The sequence below is a fragment of the Erithacus rubecula genome, assembly GCF_903797595.1.
Source record: "Erithacus rubecula genome assembly, contig: SUPER_Z_unloc_2, whole genome shotgun sequence".
Lineage (NCBI taxonomy): Eukaryota > Metazoa > Chordata > Aves > Passeriformes > Muscicapidae > Erithacus > Erithacus rubecula.
Genome location: NW_027635860.1, coordinates 7,200,242 through 7,213,540, shown reverse-complemented (window position 1 = coordinate 7,213,540; position 13,299 = coordinate 7,200,242). Strand labels below are relative to the sequence as shown.

The 13,299-nt window shown below is 38.6% G+C and overlaps 1 protein-coding gene across 1 annotated transcript in view; it reads left to right on the top strand.

Moving 5' to 3' along the window:
* Positions 1–10,070, top strand: part of NTRK2 (neurotrophic receptor tyrosine kinase 2) — a 197,202-nt gene extending 187,132 nt beyond the window's left edge. The window contains exons 16-17 of the mRNA XM_079330943.1: positions 7,872–8,030; positions 8,841–10,070. Of these exons, the coding sequence (XP_079187069.1) occupies positions 7,872–8,030; positions 8,841–9,026 (345 nt within the window). The 3' untranslated portion in view covers positions 9,027–10,070. The remainder of the gene's footprint in view (positions 1–7,871; positions 8,031–8,840) is intronic.
* Positions 10,071–13,299: the final 3,229 nt, after the last annotated feature.

The following is a 13,299-nucleotide window of genomic DNA, read 5'->3' as shown; positions in this document are numbered from 1 at the left end:
ATCAGTAACTACATATGCTGTGGCATATATATATTACTTGATGTAGAAAATTAGGAGAATGCAGAGTGTTTTAAAAAGGAGGGGGCATCCAATTCAACAGATCTTCTTGGGCTTGTCCAATGTCCTTGCTTTTTCACTAAGATCTTGGATTCCCATATTCAGAATTGAATTTAGATCTACATTGAATTCACTGAAATACACTGTTCAAAGTGTCATTCCTTCCAATTTTCCACAGCATATCTGCCTTTCCCTTAGCTTAAGTTATTGGTTTTTGTTTAACACTAAAATACTTTATCATTTTGAATCAAAATAAATTATATTTTGAAGGAATATACTTATTTTTTAATTCATACACACTTCATCTGGGACACCAAAAAGCTGTAATCCATTCATTTTAAGTGCTGCAGATTTCTACTCAACTTCCCTTCTGTCTTTCTGATAAGGGATCTTTCTTTTAGTCAGAGATGTGAATCACGTCACCTTCTTTGGAGCACTCATCTGGTCTTACATCCAGAGCACTTAATTTTCTTTTCTTAGAAGAGCAAAAGGCCTGTAGTGCAGCAACTACTATAGTTTATTAATTATCCTGCATATTTGTCTGGCCTTTGTCTGATATTGTGTTGTGTAAAACACAGCAATAAGCACCATTTCTGTATCTGTTCAACTTAACATTTTAAGGTCTTTGGAAGATGCTGAATTGCAAGATGCTCTAGATCATTCACCTATTTTTATTTCTTGTGGTATCCCCCCTTCAATTCCATCTTTTTGCCAGAATCATTTATAGCCCTCCATAAGCATTGCTGAGAGGTCTAGTAAGGACTGCAGATTGCAATATGCAGCCCATCTATACGGAAACATACGAATAACTTCTCCAAAAGCCCTTTCAATCCAGCATTCTGTCACTCTTAGAACCATGGAATAGTATGGAAACATGCTAAGCATATATCAGTATTTTCCTCAAGTACTCTCAGCCTTCAGCATTCTGCATCTCTGGAGCTTCCTGGACCAGAGATGGTATCTTCATATTTGATAGTCCTCATCAGATTTTATCCTTCATCAATTTGTTTAATCCCTTTTTGATCCCAGATAAGCCTTCCACATTGGTGGTATCTCATGTCAGTAGTTCCACAAGCAAATGTCCATTAGGTGACAGTGAGCTTTTTGTTCATTATGAACCTGCCATTTACTTTTTTTTTTTTTTTTTGGTACCTTCTGGTTGTATTATGTGAACATCTGAGTAACTGGTCTTTCTTCATCTCCTCCATACTGTTTGTGGTTTTATAGAGGCTAATGAGAAGAATTTTATCTCCATGACACAAAATTGGAATGCAATACTGAACTGATGTTGAGCAGTTGAAGAGAGAATTTACAGTGTAATAAATGTTGTAGACCAAGTTTCACTTTTTTGACAAAACCACTGGTAGAATTAATTAAGAAATTTAGCATAAGCCTCTTTTAATATAGATGAACCAAAGCAGAGTTAAAAGTGAAAATGAAAAGATGTATTTTTAGCTATTGACTAATAATATGCCTTTTTTCATAAATCAGTAACTTCTTGCATCGTAGTGGAATGGCTCATTATGACTATGAAAATAATACATTGCTTTTCTCCAAGTAGACATGCAGGACTGGTAATGCAAGAGAAGACATTGACTTCGTCTCCAAGGCCAGGGCATGAAAGAAATTAAAATAACAATTGTTGATTTTTTTTTTCCTGTGCTGAGAGAAACATTTGCCAGCTTTTATGAGGGGGAAAGAGCAGATGTTCAGCAAGAGAAGAGAGATTTTCAGTTTTAGCAATAAGACATGATAATTTTTGCAGAGAACATTTCTTTGCAGTTATATCATCCTGAGATGGGGAAACAAGTCAGAAGACCAAAATATAAATAGTGAAAAATACCCTAAAATGGCATTATCTTGCAAGAATACAGGATTTTTTTTAGGATGGGATGAGCAAATGATTCAAAAGATTCAGCTTCTTTCTAGTTTTACAGACAAAGGTGCCGTTGTGTTAAAGAGATTGAATATATACTTGTCACATGACTTTTAATTTGGATATGTGCTAAACTATGTTGCTGCACTTAAATCTACTGCCCTGAATTGCAAAAGGCCTGGAAACAGCAGGACTCTGGAAAGATGTACCAGACAAGTGAGAGAGGACACTGGGACAGGATCAAGGCTGAACCCCTTATATTCATTCAGCTTCACTGGGCTAACAAAGTAAAAAGATTACTTTTATTCTCCTGGCAGAAAAAGCATCACTAGTCTTTAGAGAATATACAAAGTGCTATGACACATTACTGAAATGTCACTCTACAGGAATCATGGGAACATGGGAATGTGAAATGTTAATGAGAAGCCTGTTTCCCAAGGCTATGCAATTGGTTGCTGTGCTTTTTACTGCATGAATTCAGAGTAATCTACTACTTAAAGCCAGAAACTTGGGCAGGGCGGGGGGAGGGGGGGGGGGTAATAATCAGAAAAGGGTTATGTAACGGAATGCCTGCAAAAGCTGGGAATTCCATTTGATGTCCGCTCCAGGAGTGCTGGAGTCTTCTCAAAGGTGGTCACTGGCGTTTAGGAGGAAGACTGTTCTGACTGGTGTCTGTCCTGTCCCTTGTCAGCCACTGCAGAATCCTGCAGCTGTGTGTGGAGCCCCAAAGCCATTTATCACCCTCAGCACCACAGCCCCCAGTGAACCTATGGTTTGACTGGGCTGCAGCTGGCATGCATTGCAAAAGAGCGGCCAATCCCTCCTCCTGGTACAGATAAATAAGGCATAAACCTTATTCACATAAACCATGTGAATTGATTGAGTGGCCATCTTAGCAACAGTATTGGTTGATCTGCCTGAGGGTCAAAAAGCTCTGCAAGAGACATCTTGATGGACTGGATCTATGGCCTACTGCTGCATGAGGTTCAACAAGGCAAAGTGCTGAGTTCTGCACTTGGATCACAACCCCATGCAGTGCTACAGGCTGGGGGAGGAGAGCTTCAAGAGCTGTTCAGCAGAACGGGATTTGGGGGTGCTGGCCATCAGCCTGCTGAACTTGAGCCAGCACGTGCCCAGGTAGCCAAGGCCAGTGGCATTCTGGACAGTATGTGTGTCCAGCAGGACGAGGGCAGTGATTGTTTCATTGTATTCCACACTGGGGGAAGCCACACCTCGGATCCTGTGTCCAGTTCTGGGACCCTTTCTCTGAGCTACTTCAGTGTGTCCAGAGTAGGGCAACAGAGCTGGTGGAGGGTCTGAAGTACAATGAGCTGGGGGTTTTTAGTCAAGAGGAGAAGAAGAAGCTGAGTGGAGAATTTATTGGTCTCTATAACTGCCTGAAAGGAAGTCATTCTTTTCTACCATGTCTCAAGCTAAAGGATGAGAGAAAATGGCCTTAAATTACATTAGGGAAAGTTTAGATTAAAAAATAATTTTTCTCTAAAAGGGTGGTTAGGCATTGGAATAAGTTGCCCAAAAAAGTGGTAGAGTCACAGTCTCTGGAAGTGTTCAAGGGACATCTGGACGTGGCCTTTGAGAACATGGTTTAGGGTTAACTATTGTGATGCTATGCATGAACTAGATGATCTTTCAGGTCTCTGGCAACCTTGGTGATTCTGTGTGATGATTCCATGTGACTACTTCTTGTGCCTTTCCTGACCTGTAGGTTGTGTCTTATCTGTGCAGCCTCACATAACCCTTGTGACTTCCATATCTCTTAAGTTAGCTTCGCCCAGCTCCACCATCTTGTTTCCAGCCAGAGTATAAGGCTTCATTTGGTTTTCTCTTTAAGAGAGCATATCTGTGATTTTCTCACAATCATCAGACAACAGACCCATGGATTTCTATGGTAGCTGGGCCATGAAGTTGGAATAGTGTCACGTCAGGGTATAGACAGATGTACTTTTAATTGAAAGAAAGAGATAAACTATAAAATTATAGGCCCTGCTTCAAGTCTAAGACATGGCACTTCTATAGCAGCCCTAGAAGATTAATGTTTGCAAATAGATTATAGCAATGTTCAAGGCCAGCTTCTCTGGCACCTTTCAAAGTGCTAAATTCATTGAAAAGACGGTTGCTTAAAGCAGTGACAAGTGTTAATGAGATTGTATTGTTGAAAGTGCAACATCTTATACATGGGACGTTTTGGCAGCTTTTCCTTAGAAGAGCTTCATTGGAGAACATGACAGTTCACTGATTGGGCATAGCATTCTCTCCTCTCCATGGACTGTTTGCACATTGCAGAGGCTAATTCACCAGGTTTTCTAGCCCAGTATTGCTAGTAAAAGCAGCTAGTGAATATAATGAGAGACTATAGCTGGGCTAGGTTGTGTTTGCTTTCAAGAACTGGCATTTGGAAGTACTTAAGTCTGTATGTCTGTAGAACACAATTCCAAATAAAACAGAACTGTGGTATTGTATGGTATTATGGTGATAATGCAGCTGCTTTCAGGTAAGTATCAAGAAAATATTTGTATATATGAAGTGGTAATATAGCTACATTATGGATTTTAAAGTGTTAGCATATTAAGTTAAAACTCTAATGTTTTTAAACCTCTCATAACTAGCTAGACTGAATATAAAGGTTTTTGTTACATATAGCACAAAACCATTTGAAATGTATGTGTATGTATCAGGACTGAAATTACATTGTGCATGGCAGGGACTGTACTGCAGAACGCTGGTAATATCTGAGAGCTTTGTAATAACCTGCATTCCTTATTAAAGAATATACTGAAGGCATCTCTTTGAAGCACTCAGAACCTTTAAACTTTGGTCAGTGAAATGTTTTCATTCACTGCTGCTTCTTGGAAAACACCTCCTAGCCTTGCTGAGAGTATGGCACCAACAGCAAGAAAGCATCCCACCTCTCTTCATTGCTGTTATAGCACAAGACTGGGTGCTTGGACTCATAAGACAAAAATTGAAAGAAACTCTCAATACACACAGTTTGTTTCAGGCGTCCTGCAAACAATTGTGTCAAGTCCTAAGCTTCAGTTCAAAAGGCTCTGAAGTATCTGCCTCATTTTAGGCATACAACTAGCACAGCTCTTAATGCTTTTCTGATTTGAGTGTTGACCCAGTAACAACTGATTTTTAATAGAGAAGGAAACATGTATTTAGAAGAAGTGCCTTTGGCCCAGACATGTGCTTTTAATGGAACTGAACTGAAATGCAAGGTGCTCTTAGCCTGTAGGAGATGCACAGAGTACCACATGAGATGATCAGTGCTGCACAGGTTGTCTTGTCTTCATGGCCACCTGCCAAGGAGATCACCCTGTATAATATTTTTGTTGATATTTTGAAAGGCAATGAATTCTATATTCAAAAAGATGTGAAGTGTTTGAAGTAACAGGAATGATAGAGGCGGAGACACCTCAGGACTTCTCAGCACTGGTCAAGAGAAATCTTGTGCCTTCAGGGACAGAAATAGACACAGCTTCAGGAAAGATGATCTGGGAAGAACACCAATGAGCCCTGTGCCTTGTAAACTGAATTCCTGGTGTCAATGCAAACAAGTCAGTCTTGCTGTGACTGCAAAGAGAGACAGCTAGGTGTGCGATTTTACAGATCAGTGCATCACAGAGCCATCATCTGGTGGCAGATTATCATCACTCAAGAGATGCGTCCTTCATTTTCCTGAGTGACAATGAAAGCTCAGCATAGAATCCTACCAAAAATAGACTGGATCTGTAGTGAAAAAAACATAAGATTTGAAGAGTAGTTGGGGTTTTTTTTAATTGCTTTTTCAAAATCTCTTAAGATGTGACCAAAGAAAAAAAAAGAGTAGTTGCATATTTTATTGTCTATAGCTTTCATAAATCTTTAAAGGAATGAGTCAAAGAAGTTGCAAAACAGAACCAGTAGCAGAGATTATATGATGAACAGATGTAAAAGCCATTTTAATATTTGATGAGACCAAAAGGTTCTCATCACTGACCATCTTTTAAGGGCACTTGCCCTTTGAATGGCTGTATGTGGCTGCATGTTTCTAAGGGACTAATTTTTTTGTCTTTCTAATGAAATACCTCTCAAGACTGGCTTAAAAATGGTAGTGGTTTGGACATGTTTGATTGTCATGTCAGTTTAGGTTATGGTAAAGTGGGGAAATGAATGTTTGGTTGCATCTCAGCATATCGGTGTGTTCAAACTCTCTGCATCCTTGAGAGGCCTCTCAAAGTTGATGAAAAATACCAAAGCACAGAGCCTTACAACCAGTCTGTCTACCAGAGAGATAAACTGTTAACATAGAGATAAATGAGCCAAATTGCAAAAAGCACTTGAGAATGTGTATCCATTCTCTATCAATGCAGTGCACAAGACCTGGGTCCATTTGTAAATGGCTCAGACAGCTGTGCATAGCAACCTGCAGTCAGAAGCACATCCACAGTACAGCCAGGAAGTGAAACTGGGAGCTCTGACTGTCATTCAACCACCTGCTAAGTCATATTCCTCCATCACTTGCATAACATCTCATGTGGAGAAGAAGAAGGGCCTCATAATAAACCAAGTCTATGAAAATTTTAGCATGACTTTCTATTTCATGTTTCTATGAAATCAGTAGTGAATATGGACTTGTGGAGATACACAGAACAGGACTGAGCTCTCACAGCCACAGCTGTGTTTAGTATGATGCACTAACAATGAATTACTGACAAATATTCTGTATGATTTAGAAATGTCAACCCTGACTGTTCGGTTTTTCTTCCATTTGAACATGAGAACAAGAAGGCCATTATTTATAACAACAAATGTTACATCCCAAAAGGAGAAATTATATTTTGAATCAACAGAATCCTGAAAGTGTAAATGTGGTTTCATAACTAATATATTTTTAGAAAGGAAAATTAGTTAATCAAGAGTAAGCCTTGAAAAAGCTTTCCTTTTTTTTTTTTTTTCTTAAATCTTCCTTGGAAATATTCTCAGGTCTCATGGTACAAAACTAGCATATTTGTACATCCATATCACAGCATCTCAGCAGTTACGCTGTTTAAAAATTGCTTAGATTTCTTTATTGATGTGATCCAACCGGAATAGGACACGCCAGGAACAATGAATTGTTTAGAACCTGGAAACAAGAGACTTTAAAAAATTTAAATTAAGGTTTGGAAACCTAAGTCTAAGGAAATTTTCTGGGGAAAATTTAAAATGTTCTAAAAACTTGCAGAAAGGCATTAATTCAGTGAAGGCCCCATTCAACAAGACTTGATTTGGGGTAGAAATCCCTATCTTACAAGTTACTTATTATAAAGGGAATATACCCAAAGGACTGATTTTTTTTTTTTTTTTTTTTTTTTTAATGTATAGGGTAGTTAATGTGGAACAAAATAATTTGATGCTTTTACTGTGGAACTTAACAACAGAAATTAGCATTGCTTTAATTCAGTCAAAATTAAGATATTCAACCTTACAGATCTAATCCTACAATGTCATACAGTCAGATCACTATGTCTTCATTAATTTTAATTGATGTTGTTGAGTTTCTAGGAGAATCACTTGCCAGATTTCATTTAATGAGTATTTTTTAGTTTCTTGAGTGTCAAAATAGAGAGTAAAACTGGCCATATTTGAAGTTGGTTGGTAGAGTAATATAGACTTACCTGTTCCTTAAGTAGGGTGTGCCAAGTAAACATTAAAGTTTAGTTCAAACTTCAGAAACAACATCTTTTGAGATTTTTGTTGGGGAACATATTGTGTGGTACTGATTGTTGCTGGAGAAGTTTGAACCACGAACCTACAATTCTTCAGAGCTCCTCAAAGTGAATGCTCCCAGATGGGAAATAAAAAGAAAGCATGGATTCTCCATGTTTAACACCTTCAGATTGCCTTGTGAGGGTCGGAAGAAGTTATTTCTAACTCTTTTATTTGTTTCTCTCAGGTTGGGGGTCACACCATGCTGCCCATTCGTTGGATGCCTCCAGAGAGTATAATGTACAGGAAGTTCACCACAGAAAGTGATGTCTGGAGCCTGGGGGTTGTATTATGGGAAATCTTTACCTATGGCAAACAGCCATGGTATCAGCTCTCAAACAATGAGGTATGTGTAATATATTCTCAAATTGCATTGGGAAAACTGCTATGCTAATTGATGGTGTGGCTTCTCTGGAGAAGGGATAGTAACAAATTTATTTCTTAAAGGCCAACACTTATATACAGTATTTATTGTATTGTCATGAACCATACAGTTGAATTTCTTTTTTTTTCACTTTTTTCTCCCTGAGTGAATGGAAGGTGTTCAAGCAGAACTAGAGCAGTTGGATTTTTTTTTTTTTTCCTTTGAATAGCATAAAGTCTGCTCTGGGTAGACTATGAGAGAATGAAAAGGACCTTAGCATCTCCTGAACAGATGTATCATACATGATGTTTCAGAGTGGTTGTTCATAACCATGGAGAGATCAGACTGAAGTAATCAAGATATCTCTTTTGATTTCTAGGCAGTCACTAGTATCCCCCTTCCAGAGATTAGCTAGTGATACTCATAAGTTTGCAGAAGGTAGAGAGGAGGAGAGACATTGATGCTCTATGAGCAGGTTGAAAATTTATCCTCCCTCTGAGGTGGTAGTTGGGTAGAGAGAGAAGTTATGGGACTAATTCCCACCTCCAATTTCCTTATGTATGGAGTAGACAATGTGGGTGAATTTAACATGAGTGAAATTATTGTTCTTCGATACACATTACAGTAAACTTTCCAGATCACATACTGCTGCTCATTCTTCTGCATAGAAAAGCAGAGATGGCTGTGTGGTTGCCACCAGTGAGGCTGCTGTGGTTAAAGCTAACTCTTCCATGGATGATCTTTATGCAGCTGTCACAAATGTGCTGATCCTTTGCTTGTGATTTCTCCTAGGTGATTGAGTGCATCACTCAGGGCCGAGTCCTGCAGCGACCTCGCACATGCCCAAAGGAAGTGTATGACTTGATGCTGGGCTGTTGGCAACGGGAGCCTCACATGCGGCTCAACATCAAAGAAATCCACTCCCTCCTTCAGAACTTGGCCAAGGCATCTCCAGTCTACTTGGATATTTTAGGCTAAAGTCTCCTAGCATTTCTCCTGGGCTGCGGGAATGAATGTTCAACTGCCGCTGAACTACATTAAATGTGTTCTTAACTTTGACAGTATTAATGACAAAGTTGAGGAGAAGCTTTCAAAGGGCAAGCAATGTGCGCTTCTCCATCTGTAGACACAGTATTGACTTTTTAGACATTATCAAGACGTATCTTCTCCCTTTCTCTCAGTTTCTATCTTTTTTTTCCTTCTCTCTTGTCTTTCTAATCAATTTGGCTTCTGCATTATTGTAACTCTGCATAGACAAAGGCCTTAAAAACCCAATCTGTTATATCAGCAGACTCTTCAGTTTGCCCACCACAACTGACAATGCCTTGTTGTATTCATGCCTTTGATGTGGATGAAAAAAGGGAAAAATATATTTGACTAAAACTTTGTGATTTCAGCTGTATAGCTACTGGGAGTTTCTATGGATTCACCTCATTTATTTTTTTTTTTGCTTCGGCCTGTGGGTGGAAAAAGAAGACTGGTGTTCTCTACATGAAGAATGTTCTTTGCAGAGATAAAGCAGATAGAAAGAAGACACTCTTGTGTTATACACTATCTGGAGGAACTTGCAAAATCATGTGGCATCCAACCCTACAAGAAAACACTGAAGTGATTTGATGGAAGACAAGAGGGGGCCTAGCTATTTCCCTGAAGAGTCTTTCTGAGGACTTAAGAGATTCCTGAAGGAGGTGCTTTGCCAGCACTATTCATTGCCAGAATCAAGTAAAACAAAAAACGATGCTGCCTGCATTGCACGCAACTGTGTTACAACATGATAAACTAAATACATGCCCTTTTTTAGTCTTCTGGTAGGATATTGTCATGCCACTGGTGTAAAATGTTCTCCAGCTAGTCTTTTTCAGTAAAGGCTGAAGCTAGATTTAGTTACATACAATATTAATTTCAAGATCACATGTTGAAACTAAGGATTTTGATAGGATAAACTATAAATGCTGAGGCAGGTGTATCCTATATCGTGCTTGTCCAGCAGCATCTTCCTTCCTTCCTTCGTCCCTCCCTCCCTCCCTCCCTCCCTCCCTCCCTCCCTCCCTCCCTCCCTCCCTCCCTCCCTCCCTCCCTCCCTCCCTCCCTCCCTCCCTCCCTCCCTCCCTTCCTTCCTTCCTTCCTTCCTTCCTTCCTTCCTTCCTTCCTTCCTTCCTTCCTTCCTTCCTTCCTTCCTTCCTTCCTTCCTTCCTTCCTTCCTTCCTTCCTTCCTTCCTTCCTTCCTTCCTTCCTTCCTTCCTTCCTTCCTTCCTTCCTTCCTTCCTTCCTTCCTTCCTTCCTTCCTTCCTTCCTTCCTTCCTTCCTTCCTTCCTTCCTTCCTTCCTTCCTTCCTTCCTTCCTTCCTTCCCTCCTTCCCTCCTTCCCTCCTTCCCTCCTTCCCTCCTTCCCTCCTTTTTGCTTTTTTTTTAACCGTGCAAGCAAAACTGTGCATGGTCTTTGTTGATTAATGCCCTTTGTGCAGAAACAATCACTCATCTTGTAGTACACCCTAGTAGGCATAGCAAACTCATAGTGATATAACCTATATTTCATTAGAAGGGGCTAATGGAGGACATTAGCCATGTTAAAATGCCTTTAAAATGTTATAGATACTATAGGCTGATATAACATGAATAATCTAAAGCACGGAGATCACTGGTTATGTTTGAGACATAGCAGGGGATAAAGATCTCTAGATAAAACAAATTACTCTGTGGTTATGGCTTGCTATTCAGAGTGCAAAGATTCTGACCTCAGCGTCATTTTTGTATTGGTACTATTGCTGTCATAACCAACATACACACTTTATTAAATAATTTATTTTTGGTTGGATTGGCATTGTATGTGTATAACATTTGCATGGCCACTGTGTTGATGATCGCTGCATGGGTATACATGTTGTTTTTCAAACTAGAAGTTGACAATTTGAAATTTAGAGCTAGGATTATTTTTAATATGAATTCTTACAAATGAAAACCTACCTTATCTATTCCTCAAGACTTCTGCCTCCCTCTGTGAGGGGGCGTTATTGCAAAAAAGTGATCTTTCTTTCCATTTTCTCTTTTTATTATTTCTTAATGATATGAGCCAGATCAAAATAGTCCATCTTCGTGTTGGGGATATTTTATTTAATAAATTAAGCATTTTATTTTTGTAAGTGTTCCCATAGCACATTTAATATATAATTTGCTCGCATGTATTATTTATTGAGGCACTTTAAGTTTTTCCTTCAGAAGCTTTTAGAGCTAGCTTATAAAAATTCTGAACATTTTCAGAAGAAAACAGTTCGCTGGACACTGATGAAGTTTTACCCTTCTCAATGTCATTGAAAAGGCAGCATTACAAATAAACATGACAGTGTAACTACAAAGCCATACTCAGTATTTCTTTAATAAACTAGAAGTTATTTCTTAACTGCTACTGAACTGGAAACACATAAAAAGCCAGAGGAAGATTCCTACAAAATGGGCCTTAAGATTTTATCTAGACTGTCTTGGAAGTTTTCACAGAAAACTAGAAAAAGACTGAGCAGCCAGTGAAACCCATTCTCTTGAGAATATGAATGCTATTTAATGCTATTTAAAGGAATTTGAAATTTATCTTCAAAATAACAGTGGTGGAAAAGAAAGATATCAGAGTCCTCTTACTGTGCAGTGGGAAGAGGGTGCAGTTGGTGGAGGGGGCTGCTAAGTTTTTACTTGCATATTCTGTCTTAGTTTCTTCTGAGGTGAAGAAAAAGGTGTCTGAGATGATGCTTCTACTGTAAAAGAGGCTCCAGCCCAAAAGCAAGCAGGTGTGTTTTCCAAGAACTGAAAGAATGTATACCAAAAAATAACCACAAGACCCTGAAAATGTACTTAGTGGCATCTTTTTTTTTTATTTCCTAGCGAGACTTTTAGAGTCATTTCAGAGAATAAATAGTATTAAAATCTGTTGTGCAATAACATAGCAGTTTGTTAAATTTCTAAAGGACCAAATGTTCTACAGAGCCACCACCATGGATAATCTTGACCTATATCGTTAATGTTCTTGATAGCACATAAAATGTATAATCACAGTAGAAAAGCTGTAAACTGTAGCTATACATAGTTTGTATTTGTTCATTAAAAGGTGGGTAAGTGTAGCAGAGTGAGCAGAGAAGAGGAAGAAATATGTTCAAATCACAATGAAGAGTGAGTATATGTGCATACTTATCATGCTTGCACTGTCAGGTAAATCGTGTACACTGAGTAAGTATGACAATCAGGCTCATTTTAAAAGTCTTTCTGGACTGTGCTATGAACTGACCATATATATATATATATACATATATATAATATATGTGTGTTTGCATATGGCATATATATATACACACATAGCATATACATGTATGCCTATGTCTGTTGTATTTTACTTATATATGTGCAGACATGCATGCACATTATGTATGGGCTGTGTGTATATGTATAAATTTACATACACCTATGTTATTAAAAATTATGATTCGAGTGCTATTAATAAATTGACAACGTCTGCTGAGTAACCAAATTTTTTTCTTTTGATATTTATTTTTCTATATTTGTAAGATTCAACTTTCTAACTGGTGTGCAGCAGAGGCAGTGCTAGAATGCCAGAGATTTAACAATGAGCACTTTTCTTCCCCAGATGATTGCATAAAAACATTTCTTCCCATTCCCATCTCACTTGTTGATTTCTCACAATGAAATTAACAGATAAGCTTCCAAGCTCAGAAAACAGAGTTTGTTTTACTGGGTTTGTGCTACTGTTGTTTTATTGTTCCAGCATAACAGTACCGCACCATTAGCATTTTATACTTGCCTGCAGTAACGAAATGATTCCAAGAATGAGCTGGACTATTCACACTGCAACATGACTTGGAGAACAACGAGAACGTTGCCATTCAGGAGTAGTAACAGTAGCATTCGTCGCACTCTGTCCTTCACTCTCAATACATCTGCAGAACTTGGAACTGGTCGTGGAGAAAGACACTTGTACAGCAACAGCATCCCATGATGCCTGATGGAGTGTACACTCTTAAAAGGACTGCATTATTTTGACCTGTAAAACAACATATCTATATATTGTCTACAGGTTAATAAGTATTTTTTATCTTGTTCTTTTTTTTTTTTTTTGTCCTCACTATTTTCTATCATTTTCTCTCCTTCTTTCTCTTTTCCTGTCTTTCCTCCTTCTTTCCTTCTCTTACATTTCTTTCTTTTCCTCTCTTTCTGTCTCTATCTCTACCCTCTCCACCATTATAAGAGGTTGT